The sequence below is a fragment of the Rhinolophus sinicus genome, chromosome 11 (genome assembly GCF_057876585.1).
Source record: "Rhinolophus sinicus isolate RSI-liver-muscle chromosome 11, RSI-T2T, whole genome shotgun sequence".
In the NCBI taxonomy this organism is placed as follows: domain Eukaryota; kingdom Metazoa; phylum Chordata; class Mammalia; order Chiroptera; family Rhinolophidae; genus Rhinolophus; species Rhinolophus sinicus.
Genome location: NC_142511.1, coordinates 21,181,326 through 21,199,538, shown reverse-complemented (window position 1 = coordinate 21,199,538; position 18,213 = coordinate 21,181,326). Strand labels below are relative to the sequence as shown.

Below are 18,213 nucleotides of genomic sequence, written 5' to 3'. Positions count from 1 at the left end.
TTTCATGTGTACTTGAGAAGGATGTGTATTCTGGTTTTTTAGGATGGAAAATTCTATAAATATCAATTAAGTCCATGTGGTCTAATGTGTCCTTTAAGATCAATATTTCCTTTTCGACTTTCTGCTTGGATGATCTGTCCATTGCTGTCAATGGGGTACTCAGGTCCCCTACTATAATTGTATTTTTGTTAGTTTCTCCTTTTGGATATGTTAGCAGTTCCTTGATATATTTTGGTGCTCCCAGGTTGCGTACATATATATCGATAAGTGTTATATCTTCCTGATGAATTGTCCTCTTTATCATTATAAAATATCCATCTTTATCTCTTGTTACCATTTTATCTTGAAATCTGTTTTGTCTCATATAATTACTTCTACACCTGCTTTTCTCTGGACGTCATTTGCTTTAAAGAAGATCTACAGCTCAAACCATGGCCTACAAACATGCATATTTTCCATTCTCTCTTTTTTTTTTTGACAGTTTAATAACGTATTTAGGAAAAACTGGAGGAACCACTAGTGTTTACTCCCCTACTTCACTCAAAGCATTGATTCTTTTGAGTTCTATTTCTATGAAGACCTTAGGAAGTTCACTGTCAACACTTTCCCTTTGAACTCAATCACTGAAATGGTCTCGAGGCTAAGGGATAGACATTAGCTTTGCATCATAGGTTAGCTTGCAATGCCTGTTTAGGAAGGTTACCTGTTCTGACACTTGTAGCTCATTCCTTTTAGAGTCGAATCCTGCTTTGTTCCTAGTGTCTGAAATTATTACTATAATCAAAATCTTTCCGAACTTTCCCAGGATTTGGTAAATCCATGCTGGAGGAGAATGGACAAAGGCATGTTAAATGCAATTGACAGAAATACCTATTTACTTCATTTAGTATTTAGTAGGTATTTATTATGCACCTACTATAGGCCTAGAGCAATCTGGGCACTGGAGAAAAAACAAGAAAACTCTATCTCTGCCTCATGGAGCTTGTCCAGAAAAATAGGAAACATGGCTCAGAACATACTAGCTAGAGCCTCAGATGGCTTAAATCAAAATAATTTAAAGAAATCAATGTGAATGTCTTCAATTATATTAACAATGGCTTATTGAGCCCCAGGTGTAGAAATTTCACTGGTGAAAGAAAGTTCCCGTAAATCCCCAGTCCTTGAATCTAACCTAGAAACTGTAACTAGGTTACCAAACATTAGCCATATTTTCCCATATCTTTTAAATTTTCTCAGAAGAACATATTTCCAAGTCTAGAACTAAATAGGAAAGTTTTTTTTTTCAGTTTTATTGAGATATAACTGACACATAACATTGTGTCTAGATGGTTGTAGAGAATGATAAATAGATCCTCTGTTTTCACAAATAAGTGCCAACATTGAGGCACAAAACATTTCTGTTATATGATTTAACAGTAATGATAATCCCCCCTCATTGAGTTTCCTTTTCACTGTTTAATTATATCTCCTTCAATTAAATATCACTATGGAGCATCTGGATTTAGTAATCCAAGATTCTTTGTCGTATATGCTCTGCCAAGAATCTAAACATTGTGTTGGTCTGAAAGGAAGAGAAAATTCCATGATTTGTTGAACCCAGAAAGTCTTTAGTACATCTCAGATGTAGCATTATTTAAATATATAAAGTTTTGTAATTCCAGAAGATGCATTTGAGCTTTATATGGAGAGCTTCCATTTCCTTACAATCCACTCATACCTTAATCTGCAGATTCCATCCATGCCATTCTATGAACAAAATGGACATTGATATATATGCTGGATTTAAATTTTTTTTTACCTGATTCCAATGTAACATAGAGTCAATATAGAAAACTAAAAAGCACAAAGAAAACAAAATATTCATAATCCTATCAACTATTAGTTAATAGTAGTATATTACCAGTTAATCTCTTTTTATGTGTATCAATATACTACTTTTGCTTTAATAAAAGGAATACCCAAAGGTATATTCGTGTACTGATTTGGAGTCTGCTTTTTCCATTTACAAATATAGCATAGTTTCTCACACTGACATTTTTTTAACACTGCCTGTTGCATCGAATTCTATCCCATAAAGCGACCTACCACCAGTCTTCATACTTTTGCTAGACACTTATGGTTTATATTTTATACATCTTTACTCACAGTTTTGATGATTTCTTTGGGGTGAGCTCTAAACAGAACTGGTGGTTTAAAAACTATGTCCATTCTAAATCTTTTCACATTTGGAAAAGCTATGTTAAAAACTAAAAGTTTAAGGGTGCTGGGTCCCCTCAAAATGCTTCCATTGGTTGATGTTTATATCCTTTGCCAACTAATAGGAAGACAATGTGGACCCCTTTTGTTTACTGTTTGATGCCCGTCATATTACTTTTTCATTTAACTAGTCGTACTGGTTTACTCACAACTCTACAAAAGTCTTGCTCGTTCTTAATTTTTTAGTATTGTTTGAGATTGTTTAAACAGAAAAGTTCTTATCTACTTCACCTATCCAATTCCTAATCATAACTCTAATGACCTTCTTTGCTTCCAAGGTACACCCTTGTCCTTCCCTTTTTTAAGCATGTACTTTTGGTCTTCAATAAAACATTTAGCTCTGAAAGGGCAAGGGCTCCATAGGTTGAGGCCTAATATGGCAATGTTTAGTAATTTACCTTCTCAGGGGTCCTTTAAGGGAATTGGGGGCAGAGTAATTTACATTAGGGGTTAGGGATGCAGTGGCCAAACAATCTTTGTGATTTTGAATTCTAGCAGGCTTTGATGGAATTCAGTAGTAGACGTATTGAACTGTCACCATCTTCACATGGTCCCCAATTATGCCTGATTAATCTCAAATATTAAGCAAGGGCTCTGGTAATCCTGACAGACTGGAGGCCCCAGGACAAAGAAGGAGCCCTGAGGGGTGTTGTCCCCAGGTAGACCCACTGTCCGGGTTATGGGTTTCTATTTTCAGGTCGATGCGCTTTATTCTTCAATCCAGCGCTCTGGAAAACGCAGTCAAGACTCCACCAGCAATGGTTTCCTTACCCAAACTGCCTGCTGACAGGTGGGTTAGGACCACGCCCCGTTCCCCGCACACCTGGGGCGCCCACCTCGGCGCGACAGCCCCGCCTCTCTGCTCGCTGATTGGCCCCGCGCGGGCCCAGTACTCACTGTCACGGCCGCCGTGGCGCGGGCAGGTCACGCCCAGCTGTGATTCCTCACTTGAAGCTTTGTGAGTCTGGGATTGTTGCGTCTGGCATCCGCGCTCAAAAAGGTATATAAATGCCCACCGTCCCTGAGGTTTCCCGTTAATCTCGAAAATGACGGCGTCTTGTGCGCCGCGCACGGCACCTCCCCGCCGCCCCGAGAGAACCTGTTTTCCTTGGTGCTTTAGTGGGTTCGTTTTGGTGGCCCTGGTGCTCCTGCTACCCAAATTCTCCGGTACGGGCCTTGAGAAGGGGTGCGCTCCCGGGGCGTACGGGGGTGGGTTGGGGGGAAGGCCGACCTGAGTGTAGGTGTGTCGAGTAAGAGGCGCAGGCCTGGATGGACCCGAGTGACACGGGGTTGGGGGGCAGGTGTGGCCAGAGACCCCCCAGCTCGTGCTGTGCGCGGATCCAGGGCGCTGGGGACCATGTAGTGCCCGCCGTGAAGGTTGCTTGGTGGTCGGCACCGAGCGTTGCGGGGCGCTGGGCGCGGCCGCTGTTTGCCGGTGGCCAAGCTGTGTCCCTAACAAAAGCTTGCAGGTGTTTCAGGACTAAGCCTGTCGCGCTGGAGAGAGCCGACCGGCTGCTCACGGTGAGCGCTTGCTTTTGCGTGCGCGCTGTGTTCTCGGGGCCGGGCGGTGCCTTGGTGAGTGCGGTGTTTGTGCGGGGCCGGGTGTTGCCGGGTGTGTGCTTCACGGAGGTGGTCAGCCCAGCGGTGTGGAGTGTGGGACACGGACATTTTGCTTCCTTGGTGTGGGGCCCGGGGAGCGCATGTTTTGAGTGGACTCCTGGAGTGAGAGTTAGCCCTGGGTGCCTGGGGTTTAGAGGGATTGAGAACGGCGCGCAGTGCTTTTTTTACGTAAAGGTGACAGGCTCTTTTTTGCCCCCAAATTGTATTGGTATTGGTTTGCAGACTGTTGCTTTTTTAAAACGTGGGGTTACCTTCCTTTTCCTATCCAATATTCAGTTTCCTGTTCTATTCCTAGATGTCTTTGGGGCATTTGTTTTTCTTTTTTTCATTAGGTTGGGTCCATTTTGAGAGGCGATCTGAAGCAACCCCAAAAATATTGGTAGTCACATCTAGTGAGAAAATGAGAATCGTAAGAAATGAGTGACAAATAATGTTGATATGATTTTCTTCTGTAGCTCATCAGCTAAAAGCTGAAGGCTCATCCACTGAGTTTGTTTCGTGTTTCATTGCATGGAATGAATATTATATGTATACAGAGGGTGCCTAAAAAAAGTGTATACACATTTTAAGAAAGGAAAACTGTATTAAAATTGTAATAATATATTACCAATAACAAAAGATGAATACAAGTCACGTTTGACTTATGTAATTACAAAAGGTGCTCAAAGTGGTTACCATCAGCATCCAGACACTTCTGATTACGGTGAATTACTGTTTGAGCAACGTTGACCAAAGTGTCCACATGTATACATTTTTTTGGCACCCCTGGTATATACTATATGGCACATTTTCTCCTACTGCCATCACTTAAGTGAAAGCATGGAACAATTATTTAAAATCTTGCCAAGGATCTTTACATTTATTCTGTACTACCTACCTACCAAATATGTGTGTATGTATAAATGCATGCTTATTGTATTAAAAAGTCATATTAGGAATACTCTTTTCTTTATATGCTTTCAGGATAGTTACTGAGGTTGAATGCATAAAACAAAGGATACTTGTATGATTTAATGTTATGTGATTTCTTTCTTGGTAGTTCTAGGAAATTCTGGAATGATGTTATGCATGTGTTTCTGAACAGAGTTAAATAAAATTTCTAGTTCATGTTTGTTTTCCTATGTAAATGGAAATGTCTAGCTCAGGGTATTCAGTAAATGTAATGTTAATGAAACTCACCTCTATACTAATCCTTTTTTAAAACAGTGCTTTTAATTACTAGGACTTTTGCTTTTGTTTTGGGCAGTTGATTGAGGAACATTACGATATCAAGGTCAGCACAGTGGAAATGTTGAAAACATTTTGCTAATGTTTTCTTGCCAAGGACCTTTACATAGGTGGATTTCAGGACGTGGTGGAAATGAAATGTTGGACTATGTATAGATAGAGAGAATTTTAGAATTTAGAATATGATGTGAAAGAAGTGTAAAATTTCACATGCTTAGAGCTCTCTTGACCAGTCTCTCAATCTGAAGTAAGACCAATCCAGGGAGTAAGAAAGGGAAGGTTCCTCAGGGATCCAAATAGATCTATGTCCTTTCTTCTTAGGACCTTAACCTCATAGGAGAAGCCTCTGCATTCTTTTGCCCTTTAGTTTACTTGATTTGTCTTCATCACATTATTTTACATAATTGTTCTAACACATTTGTTAGATTTTCAAGCCCACAGATAATTAAAAAGAAGAGGAATTGCTGAAGTAAAAATGGCACTATTCTAGGGAGAAAAAACTACAAAAAAGGAAACAAATTAAAAATTCTAAAATCATAGCAATATAGTAGCTTTACTATAAAGATATTTTGGCTGCACAGCCCAGACACCTCAGGTAATTTCCGAGTGAATGCATTATCCATTGATCAGTGAAGGAAGATTAAATTTATTTAAAATAATGTCCAAGAAAGCAGTTTTTTTTCATTTTAGGCTATTCAGAGTAGTAAATTTTAATATTTAAATTATGTCTGTTTACTTATAAAATGCTCAGTTCACTGTTATGAAATATATGAAATGAAGTCTTGTATTTTAAAATACTTTAGTCCATATTTATTTTGACCTTGAAATACACAGTGCTTATCTAATGATCACCTCTTACCATACATAGCATTTCTTGAGCACCCACTGGGTACAGAATCTAGTAGAAAAAGAAAACGTGATCCCTGACCTCTAGGAACCTGCCTTCTGAGAGGAGACGAGACTGAGCCTGAAGTGACAGGTCATCATCAGTTTGTTTCAAACTATGAAAGAGTGCTCTGAGCAGAGTGCTATATACTATATAGACAACTTCTTAGAGCAGAAGTGAATTTTGAAATGAATTTAGAAAAAAAGTGGGAATGATGCATACCTATATATATTTTTCAGACCAAAAACACATATTTTTGTCTCTTCAGTTTACTGTTGATTAAAAACTCAGCTCATTCCCCAGCAAACCAAAAGCTTACATATTATTTAAAGCTAGCACGGTACATCCTCCCCTCCTCCTACTGCTACCACTTGGGTGAACACAGGGAACAACTATTTACCCGCTGCCAGGCCACAGGACCTGGCTGGTCAAAGAGATTAAATATTTTTATGTTTTTATTTTCTTATCTCTAGATGCCTGTGGCACACCACCAGTGTTCGAATCTATGAAGTTAAAGGGTGTCCCTAAATCTTCATATTCACCTTGGGACAGAATATATTATGAGTGTAAACCAGGATACTATTATTCACTATTTCTTCCCCTCGTTACCTTTTGTGAGACTAATAACACATGGTTCCCTATCGATGAAGCTTGTTTCAGTAAGTAAACAATACCGTGTGTGTGTGTGTGTGTGTGTGTGTGTGTGTGTGCTTGCTCTAGTGATTTTTTACACATTTAAAGTCCATTTTCCACTATGACAATAATTTTTTTTTTGTAATGTGAAACTAGGTTTTACATAGCAATGCAGATATTTAGGCTTTGACAAATCTCCTGGGAATTTATTTTGTAGGCAATTGGTTACCTGGGTAAATGTGAATTTTGTGCTTGCCCATATAGTAGTTAACTGGAGAAAATAAGATTGCATGAATTGAAAAGAGCAGTGTAGAATTTTGATCTTGATTCAGATCTGTTTTGAAATTGGCATAAAAATGAATTTGAAAATTTTCTTTTAGAAAAAGCATGTCCAACTCCAAAAATCCCAAATGGTGTAGCAGTAGGCGACCCACTGGGCTTTTTCTTTGACGAAGAAGCTCACATTTTTTGTGATGAGGGGTAAGTACGTTGCTCCTTAGAGGAAATAAGGTAAATGTTACTGATTCCATTTTTGTTTTGCTTCTCTTCTTAAGTATTGCCATAAAGTTGATTTTATTTTGCTTTCTGTGGGACAATTTGTACTTGCAACCAATCAAGTCTTGGTCTTTTTATGGAGACTGAAAAGGTAAGTACTTAGTAAAAAGAAATTTAAATTGAAGGAAAGCAAAATTGTACAATACTTGCTATATGTAGTAATAAGCTTATTGTAAGCATCAAAAATGTAGTAATCGTAATGATTTTATCCTTGACAAAGAAGTGCACCCTATTTAAAGAGTTAAAGGAGGGCTCACAGAAGTGTTGTGTTGCTGAAGACCCCTAATTCCTTATATATCTTCTGTCTGATTGTTCTGTTACCCGAGGACAACAGGGTGCTTGTATCATCATCATAGGAAGACATTCTGGGATGTACAAATATTAATCCGTGTGAACAAAGAGAGGCAAGCCAACCAAGCAGAAGGCTTACTAAAAGAAAAGTACACACTAAAAGTACACACTCGAGATGGCATGAGAGTGGGCAGGCCAGGAAAAAGGGCAGCTGCACCAAAGAACAAAGAAATTTAGGATTATATTTGAATGAGGGCACGAAATAATCAGGGGTGGTGTCGCGGCATTCCCGGGGTGTTCCCCAGGGAGGGTCCACTGATCACTCTCCTTCCCCTGGGGAGGTAGGATTCCCTTGTAGGAGCTGTCATGATGACACGGGGTGATTTTTCCCTGCCTGCAGTGCTAATAGTGTTATAATCCATTAGCTATAGATGTACCTTTTCTTAAGAATGATCTCATCTCCTCTTTTCTTGGTTCCCCCCACTCCACCCTTGCCTTCCTCCCTCCTCTCTCCCTAGGCCCTGTGTTCTGTTCTTTCTGCCTAAGGTAACAACAGTTCTATCCTTTATTGTGAGTGGGGTATTGAAGTCTCCAACTATTATTATAGAAGTGGCTGTTATGTAGAAATGTATTTCTCCCTTCAATGCCGTGTTGTGCTTTATGTATTTTGAGGATCTGTCGTTAGGTGCCATAAATGCTTATATCTTCTTGTTATAGTACCCTTTATTAATATATAATGTTGTTTGTTGTAACCTTTTTTTATGTTAAGTCTATTTTATCTGGTATTAGAAGCCACCACCTCTGCCCCCCTTTGGTTACTGTTTGCATGGAATATCTTTTTCCATCCATTCACTGTCAACCTCATTTTGTCTTTGGATCTCAAGTGAATCTCTTAAAGACAGCATGTAGTAGGATCATGTGTTTTTATCCATTCTGCCAATTTATTTCTCTTGATTAGAAAGTTTAAGCCACTTAAATTTAAAATAATTAGTAATGAGGAGGGGCTTCTGATCTGTCTTTGTGCTGTTTGCTTTCTGTATGCCTCGTAATTTTTTTGTCCCTCATTCCCTGTATTACTGTCTTCTTTTTTTGTTAGTCTTTTTGTAGTGAAATGTTTAGATTCCTTTCTCATTTCCTTTGTGTATATTCTATGGCTGTTTTCTTTGTGATTACCAGGGGTATTACATTTAAAACCCTAAAGTCATGTCAGTCTAAATTAGAATTTATACCAGCTTAGTACCATAACGTGCAAAACCTTAGCTCCTTAATAGCTCCATCCCCATCCCATTTGGTTGTTGCTGTCACAAAATTACATCTTTATATATACTGTGTGTCCCAAAGCATAAATTAATAGTTCTTTTAAATGCATTAGTCTTTTAACTTATATAGAAAACAAGATTAGGAGTTAAAAACAAAGTTACAGTAATGCTAGTTTTTATAGTAATAATTGTTTTTTTCCTTTAAATGTATTATATTATCTCTTAAATTGTGAAGAAAACAAAAATTATACTTACAAACCATTGTTAAAATAATACAAGCTTTTATAATTGTTCATGTGTTTATCTTTCATGAGGTGTTTATTTCTCCATATGGCTCAAAGTTACTTTCTAGTAACTTCCATTGCCCTATCTTCCTTCATGTTTACTGATTCATTCTTCTGCCTGCTCTTTTTTTCTAGTAATTTTTACTTTGGAGGACTCCCTTGAGAATTTCTCACAGGGGAGGTCTACTGGTCACAAACTCCCTCAGCTTTTGTTTATCTGGGACTGTCATAATTTCCCTTTCACTTTTGAGGACAGTTTTGCTAGATTGAGGATTTTTGGCTTAAAGTTTTTTTGTTAGTTTTTTCCTTTTAGCGCTTTTAGTATATCAGTCCACTGTCTTCTGGCCTCCAAAGTTTCTGATGATCTGATTATCTTATTGAGGATCCCTTGTAGATGATGATTCACTTCTCTTTTCCTGCTTTCAACAGTCTCTCTTTGTCTTTGGTTTTTGGAAGTGTGATGACAGTAGTCCCTAGCTATTCATGGGGGATTCTTTCCAGACCTCCCTCCCCCGCTGCACATACCAATCCAAGTTCCTTATAAAAAATAGCATAGTGTTTGCCTGCTCCCATATGCTTTAAATCATCTCTAGATTGCTTATAATACCTAATAAAATATAAATGCTATGTAAATAGTTATTACACTGTGTTGTTTAAGGAATCATAACAAAAAAAGTCTGTACTTTTTCAGTTTAAGAACATTTTCAATTCTCAGTTGGTTAAATCCACAGATGTGGAACCCGCAGATTTAGAGAGCCAACTTTATTGTGTCTTACTTAGTATGGATCTTTCTGAAATCATTTTACCTGGAGGTCACTGAACTTCTTGGGTATTTATATTCATGTCTTTTGTCAAATTTGGGACGTTGTCAGCTGTGATTTTTTTCATATATTCTCTTTGCCCATTTCTGTCTTCTCCTTTCGGGATTCCCACTATGTGTACGTTGGTCCGCCTGACGGCATCCCACTGGTCCGTTAGGCTCTGTTCACTTTTCTTCACTCTTTTTCTTTCTGCTCTTCAGATATAATTTCCATTGCCCTATCTTCCTTCATGTTTACTGATTCATTCTTCTGCCTGCTCAAATCTGCCTTTAATCCCGCTAGAGAATTTTTCATACCAGTTACCGTACCTTTGAGCTCCAGAATTTCTTTTTGGTTTCTTTTAGGTTTTTTAATATCCTTATTGATATTTCAATTTTGTTCACACATCATTTTCTTGGCTTCCTCCACTTCTTCATTTATTAATAGTTCTTTGAGCATCTTTAAGATACTTATTTTGAAGTCTTTGTCTAGTAAATTTGCCATCATATCTTTATTACGGACAGTTTCTACTGTCTCTTTTTTTTCCTTTTAAATGGGCCATACTTTCCTCCTTCTCTGCATGCCTTATGATGTTTTTGTGTGTGTAATACTGCATTTTGAATATAATAATGTGGTGATTATGGAAATCAGTTTATTCACCTTTTTTTAGACCTTGCTATTTTTTCGTTATTGTATTATTATTATTACTATTATTTATTTATTTATTTAGGTAGGGTGTCTTTGTGCAGAGGTTCAGCCTGAGATGTAAACTGAAGGTCTTTTCAGTTCGTTCCTGAGCCTTTCACTGAGCACATGCACTCAATTTCTAATTTTCCATATACCTTATGCAGCTGTTTTTGAAGATCCTGGTTTTTAATGTCTGGCTCCTGAGGGAAAAAAAAACAAAAAATAAAGTGGGGAGTAAAGGGTGTAGGATCTTTAAATCCTCTGAAAATCACTTCAGCTGGGGAGGAAAGGGCTTGCTAGAGAGGGGGGCGCTGCCACAACAATGGCTTTCTACCTCTTTGTCCACTTCTCTATAATCAGAAGCAGCAATCAGAGCATAGATATTTGGAGGACAGGGCCTTTTTGCCCACCCTGGCTACTGCAAGCTGCTCCGAGAACACATACACAGCTGCCTGCCACATTGTCGAGGGTATATCTGCTATTTTCCTGAAGAGCTGAAATTGACAGAAATTACATTTTCTTGTTGGAATCTTTCCCTGGAAGTTGCAAACCTTCAAAATAGTTACATCAGTCAGGTTCTGCCGTTGCAATTGTTGTCTAGTTTGGGAGACAGAGTCCTGGTGCTTCCTATACTGCCATCTTCCCAGGATTCTCTCTTAAAACACTAACGTACAGGGGAAATGAGTGAGCCTTGATGGAAAAGCCAACTGGAACCATGTACAAACAAGTTCCATTGACAATTTTCTAACTTGATCAAGTAAAAATTTTAGACGATCCAGTTAACAGTTATACAGAAAGAGACTGCTAAAGTACTTTGAGGGATACCAAACATTTAAGACATAGATTCTTCTCAAAGAACCTGTGGCCTTATTGAGGCATGCAATATATACAGAGTTGTCAAAGCAAAATAGTAAATGAGAAGTACCAATTAGTTATTTATTATTATTGCAATAAGAGTCCAGAGGAGAGAATTGTAAATATAAATCATCATAGAAGATTTCACCAAATAGTATGCCTGAGCTACTCCTAGAAAGATACTCTGACCCAAAGAATACATGCATATCTCATTTTATTGTGCTTGCTTTATTGTGTTTTGCATGTTGCATTTTCATCAACATCAAGGCATAACCCTGCACCAGCAAAAAAGTCATAATTCACTGAAGATTCAGATGATGGTTAGCATTTTTTAGCAATAAAATACTTTTAAATTAAGGTATACACATTGTTTCTTTAGATATAATGCTGTTACATACTTAATAGACTGCAGTATAGTTTAAATATAACTCTTATATGCATTGGTAAACCAAAAAATTGGTGTGACTTGGTTTATTATACTTGCTTTTTGCGGTAGTCTAGACCAAACCCATGATATCTCTGAGATAAGCCTGTTTTAATAAGAGCTAGCACTCACTATGTGCCAGATGCTAACTCATCTAATACAACAACCCCACGAGATCTATATTATTATCCCCTTTTCATAAATGAGGAAAGTGAGAAAGAGAAACAATAAGGGACTGGCCAAGCTCAAATAACAAGCCATTCGTGGAGCTGGGACTTAAATCCAGGCAGCCAAGCCCTAGGGCCTGATTCTACTCAGTGGTCATCCTGACTGAGCAGAATGGAAGGAGCAAAGAAGTTAATACGTGTGTGATTGTCAGAGATGGCAAACATCTCATTGACAGGCATGACAGATTTATTTAGCTATCTTAGTTCTTGGCCAGTGTATGTTCAAATGCAGAAACTGTTTATTTAATTAAATTTCAAATTTGGTTAGCACTTTCATTATTTGATGTCATTTAAGAAAATCCCCCCTTAAACTACTGTAGTGCAGAAAACAACCATATGAAAATTTTCTTCATTATTATGTATATCTTGTTAACTGGTAAAGAAATCAGTAATCTTTTCTTTTTTCATTCAGTTATTACTTACAAGGAGAAAAAATTCTAACTTGTAAACGTTCTGGAAGCAATGTGCATTGGAACTATGATATCCCAAAATGTGAAAGTAAGTAACTTTTCACTTTAGAATTTAGACCAGCAATCTCAATCTTTTTGTCTTCGGGACTCATTTATGCTGATTTTTTTAGTTATACTTGACATACATTATTGTATTAGTTTTAGGTGTATAGCACAGTGATTCAACATTTATGTGCCTTACAATGTGATAATCACAAATTTAATACAATATTATGAACTATGTTCCCCGTTCTTTACATTACATCCTCGTGATTTATTTATTTTATAACTGAAAGTTTGTACCTCTTATTCCCCTTCACCTTTTTCACCCATCCCGTCAGCCCCCTTCATTCTGTCCACCATCAGTTTGTTCTCTGTATCCATGAGTCTTTCTGTTTTGTTTTGTTTGTTTGTTTTTTATTCCACATCTAAGTGAAATCCTATGGTATTGGCTTTCTCTGTTTGACATTTCTCTTAGCATAATACCCTGTAGGTCCATTCATGTTGTTGCTAATGGCAAGATTTAATTCTTCTTTATGGCTGAGTAATATTGTATTGTATATGTATATATGTGTGTATAAAATATGCACACACACACACACACACACACACACACACACACACAGAGATATATCTCACATCTTCTTTATCCATTCATCTATTGATGGACACCTAGGTAGTTTCTATACCTTGGCTATTATAAAATAGTGCTACAATGAACCCAGAGGTACACATATCTTTTTAATTAGTGTTTTTGTTTTCTTCAGATAAATACCCACAAGTACAATTGCTGGGTTGTATGGTAGTTCTATTTTTAATATTTTGAGGAACCTCCATACTGTTTTCCATAGTAGCTGCACCAAAAACAATCCCACCAACAGTGCACAAGGGTTCCTTTTTCTCCATATCCTTGCCAGCACTTTTTGTTTGCCCGTTATACTTTTAATTTAACAAAGATCCTAAAGAGCTTTTCTTTATGTCGTTTGTCCATTGATATTCATTGTATTGAAATTAAAACTGAGAAGTTTCTAAAATAATTACTTATTAATTTATTTTTTAAATCAGTAAACTTAATACATATTAACATATGCAATGGTTTTTTTTTTATGAAAAATAAAAAATTTCCAAAACAAATAGTGAGAATAGTGGCATGTTTTACATTTTTATAAATCTTTTCAAAATCTGGCGTAAAGGAAGACATCTGGATTCAGTCTGTTGCCAAGTAACACAGTTTGTAACCTCTGAAAAATGTCACCATATATTGTAAGTATGAAAGTAAGAAAGACAGTATCTTGGTATTATTGTGAATGATTCAGTGAATGGATATATTTATAAATTACAAACATTTCTCAAGTAGAAGTGAATGTTATTTTTAATGATAAGCATATTTTCTCATTACGTTTTCAGCGACTCTTATGACTAGAACAAAACTTGGCATGGCCTTATAAATAAATATAGGTATTTCATATAGGTATTTAAGTGAGTTTTGTTTTGAAAGTTCATTTCTACATAGTTTGACTTTGAGGCAATGCAGTTTTCTCAGAAACCTTCTTCAAAAATGGTATTGGATTCAGAATACAATTGTAGAAATCATGTTAATGAATTTGTTGAAGACAGTTCATAAGATTTTACTAATGCTGTCTTAATTGTTCACCTTTGCTTTTTCCTCTCATTTCCTCTTTTTTTTTCTCTTTTAAAGAGATTTTGTGTCAATCACCTGGAAAAATAAAAAATGGAAAACACACCAATAGTTGGAGGGATATATTTGAATATAATGAATTAGTAACATATAGTTGTGATCCTTCACCTGGACCAGAGGAATATTCACTTGTTGGAGCGAGCAAGCTTGTTTGTTCTGGGCCTGGCACGTGGAGTAGTGACCCTCCTGAGTGTAAAGGTAATATTGCCATTTATTTCCCTCTTCATTTGTAAATACTGTGGAAACACTTTGTAAATAATTTTACCTATAAGTAAACAAACAGTCATATGTGCTTCCTACTCCTGTTAAATTGACTTCTAATTTAATATATGTCAGGTTGAATTAAAAATAGTTCTAGTTGTAAAGTTCCCCACCCCCCAACCCCACATGTTTTTGGCGTTCCAGTTTATACAATGGGAACTACTGTGTATATGTAAAAGTTAGTATTTTTTTTTTGAAAGAACCAAAACCTCAAAACTCACCGGCTTAAAAACATTAAAATGTCTGAGAGCTCTGACTACAGGTAATGGTAAATTGTAAAAGACTAACTCTCTTACAGATAAGAATGAAAAACTTTGTACACACATATTTAAAAAACAATGTTTAAGGCACTAGACTAGAGAGTGACCAAAAGCCAGGGAGACAGTGGAGGGGATATGACTCTTAGAAGAAAGGGACCACTGCATAACAACAAAATATTTACTCTTTATCAGTGCACTGGAACGTTCTCTAAGATAGACCATATAATGGGCAATAAGATAATTTTTAAATTTTTCAAAGAGCTGAAATTAGAGTGCATTATCTGGTAACAATGGAATGAATTTAGAAATCAAAATAGATAATTTAGAAAATCTCCAAATACAGTCATGCACTGCTTAACGATGTTTCAGTCAGTGATGGACCACATATACAAAGGTGGTCCCATAAAATTATAATGGAGCTAAAAATGCTATCACCTAGAAAAATTCCCATCACAGCTGTCATAACATCATAGCACAATTTAGTATTCGTGTTTGTGGTGATGCTGGTGCAAAAAAACCTACTACGCTGCTGGTTTTATAAAAGTGTAACATTTACGGGCCGGCCTGGTGGCTCAGGTGATTAGAGCTCCATGCTCCTAACTCAGAAGGCTGCCAGTTCGATTCCCACATGGGCCATTGGGCTCTCAACCACAAGGCTGCCAGTTCAATTCCTCGAGTCCCGCAAGGGATGGTGGGTTCCGCCCCCTACAACTAAGATTGAACACAGCACCTTGACCTGAGCTGCCGCTGAGCTCCCGGATGGCTCAGTTGGTTGGAGCATGTCCTCTCAACCACAAGGTTGCCAGTTTCGACTCCCACAAGGGATAGTGGGCTGTGCCCCCTGCAACTAGCAATGGCAGCTGGACCTGGAGCTGAGCTGCGCCCTCCACAACTAAGACTGAAAGGACAACAACTTGAAGCTGAACGGCACCCTCCACAACTAAGATTGAAAGGACAACAACTTGACTTGGAAAAAAAAAAAAAAAAAGACCTGGAAGTACACACTGTTCCCCAATAAAAAAGTCCTATTCCCCTTCCCCAATAAAATCTTAAAAAAAAAAAAAAATGTGTAACATTTACAATTACAGTAGTAGGCTGTACTATCTAAGGTTGTGTAAGTACACTCTGTGATGTTCATACAATGATGAAATTGCCTAATTGACACATTTCTCAGAACGTGTCCCCGTTAGGTAGCACATGACTGATTTGACAATCGTGTCAGACACTTCTAATTAAGCATTGAGTCAAAGAATAAATCACAAGAGAAATTAGAAAAGGTTTTGCTGAATGAAAATGAAAACACAACATATCAAAATTACAAAATTCGTGTGATACAACAAAAGCATTGCTTAGAAAAAATTTTATCGCATAAAATACTTATGTTAGGAAAAAAAATGTCTCAAATCAGTAATCTGGAAGCTTCTACCTTAAGAAACTAAAAAAGAACAACAAATGAAAGAAGACAGAAGTGGATAATAAAGATAGAAATCAATGAAATTTAAAAGAGATGATAATAAAATCAATGAAACTCATACCTGGTTCTTGAAGGTTGATAAAATACATAAACCTAGAGCTAGAGTGACAAGTAAAAAGGTAATATTTATTACCAATATCAAGAATGAAAAAGAAGACAACACTAAATATCCTGCATTAAATGTCTATTTAAGAAATAAGGGACTATTACAAAAATAGCAATGTGGATGGACCTATTGGGTAAATGAATAAACAAAACAAAATAGAAACAGACCCATAGATACAGAGAACAAGCTAAGCTGATGGTTACCAAAGGAGAGGGGAGTGGAGAGATGGATGAAAAACAAAAAAATTGAGTGCAGTGGGTTTGACTTTAAATCTTTACCCAAAATTTTCAGTAAAACATTTTCAACCATGGGAGCATATTATATATATATATATAATGTAACTTCCAAACCCTGCTCTGCCACTTAGTTGGGTGACATTGGCTAAGTTTCTTAATCTCGGCAAGGCTCAGTTTTCTTATTAGTGAAATGATAGCCCAACAAGGTGGTCCACAATCAAAAAACATTTTTTTAAAGACATAAAATACCAAAATGCTCAAAGATATAGGTAACCTGAATATTCCTATACTTATTAAACAAAGTAGACTTTGTAGTTAAATTCTCCACACAATGAGAACTGCAGGGCCAGATGGCCACCCTGGGGAAGTCTACCAAACATGTTAGGAATAAATAATAGCACCTCTATACAAACTCTTTAAGAAATATAAGAAGAGGGAATACTTCTGAACTCATTGCATGAGGCATGAGGACATTATCCTGATACCAAAACACTGCAAGAAAATTAAAAAACAATATCCTTAATAAATATAGAACCAAAACTCTAAACAAAATATCAGTCAAATCCTGCCATATATAACAATAGTAGTTTATCATAACCAGTTAGGATTTATCCCATAAATGCATAGTTGGTTAAAATTCAAAAATTAATCAGTGTAATTTAAAGTATCAAGAGACTGTAAAGAAGAAAACAACAGATGATCTCTTACTAGATGCCCCCCCAAAAGCAATTGACAGAACTCATCATCTTTTCATGATAAAACTTATCAGCAAACTAGGAATAGAAGGGAACTAATCATCTCAACCTGATAAGAGGCATCTACAAAAATACAGCTAACATTATTCTTAATAGTAAAAAACTAATTTATTTCCCCCCAAAGCAGGAACAAAGGAGAGATATTCACTCTCTCCACTCTATTTAGTCTTGTACTGGAGGTCCTGCAATAAAGCAGCAAAAGAAATAGGCATAGATATATGAAAGGAATAAATAAAATAGTCTCTATTCACTTATGACATTATTGTCTGTGTAGAAACTTCTGAAGAGTTAAGTTTTTGCAAGATTGCAAAATACAAGATAAACCTACAAAAATAAATTTACTAGCAGTAACCACCAGAAACTGAAATTTTAAAAGTACTGTTTAAAACACCTCCAAAACACAAAATACTTGCATATAAATCTATCAGTATGTGTGAAAGATTTGAATGCTAAAAACTACTAAGCACTAATAAAGGAAATTAAGAAAGATCTTAATATACTGCTAATGGGAATGTAAATTGGAAACAACCAATTGCAGCCACTATGGAAAGCAGTATGAAGGTTCCTCAAAAATTTAAGAATAGAATTATCATACAACCCAGCAATCTGTCTTCTGGGTATTTACCCTAAGAGTCTGGAAACATTTATCCATAAAGATATATGTACCCCTATGTTCATTGCAGCATTATTCACAGTAGCCAAAACATGGAAACAACCAAAGTGTCCTTCAATACATGATTGCATAAAGAAGACGTGGTACATAAATACAATGGAATATTACCCAGCCATAAGAAAAGATGAAGTACTGCCATTTGCAACAACATGGATGGATCTTGAGATTATCATGCCAAGTGAAATAAGTTATACAGAAAAAGTCAAGAACCATATGATTTTACTCATAGGGGATATAAAACTGAAAGCAACAAACAAGACAAACAAACAAGCAAAAACTTATAGACACAGGCAACA

General features: G+C 36.7%; 1 protein-coding gene across 7 annotated transcripts in view; it reads left to right on the top strand.

The window, feature by feature from the left end:
- The first annotated feature begins 3,119 nt into the window (after positions 1 to 3,119).
- Positions 3,120 to 18,213, top strand: part of LOC109439469 (membrane cofactor protein-like) — a 37,325-nt gene continuing 22,231 nt past the window's right edge. For 2 of the 7 annotated variants that reach the window (XM_074322462.2, XM_088801689.1), the window contains exons 1-5: positions 3,120 to 3,256; positions 6,463 to 6,648; positions 7,003 to 7,102; positions 12,417 to 12,502; positions 14,153 to 14,350. In XM_074322462.2, the coding sequence (XP_074178563.2) occupies positions 6,495 to 6,648; positions 7,003 to 7,102; positions 12,417 to 12,502; positions 14,153 to 14,350 (538 nt within the window). In that variant the 5' untranslated portion in view covers positions 3,120 to 3,256; positions 6,463 to 6,494. The other 5 variants (XR_012492975.2, XM_019719784.3, XM_088801688.1 and 2 more) reach the window with 4 other exon arrangements.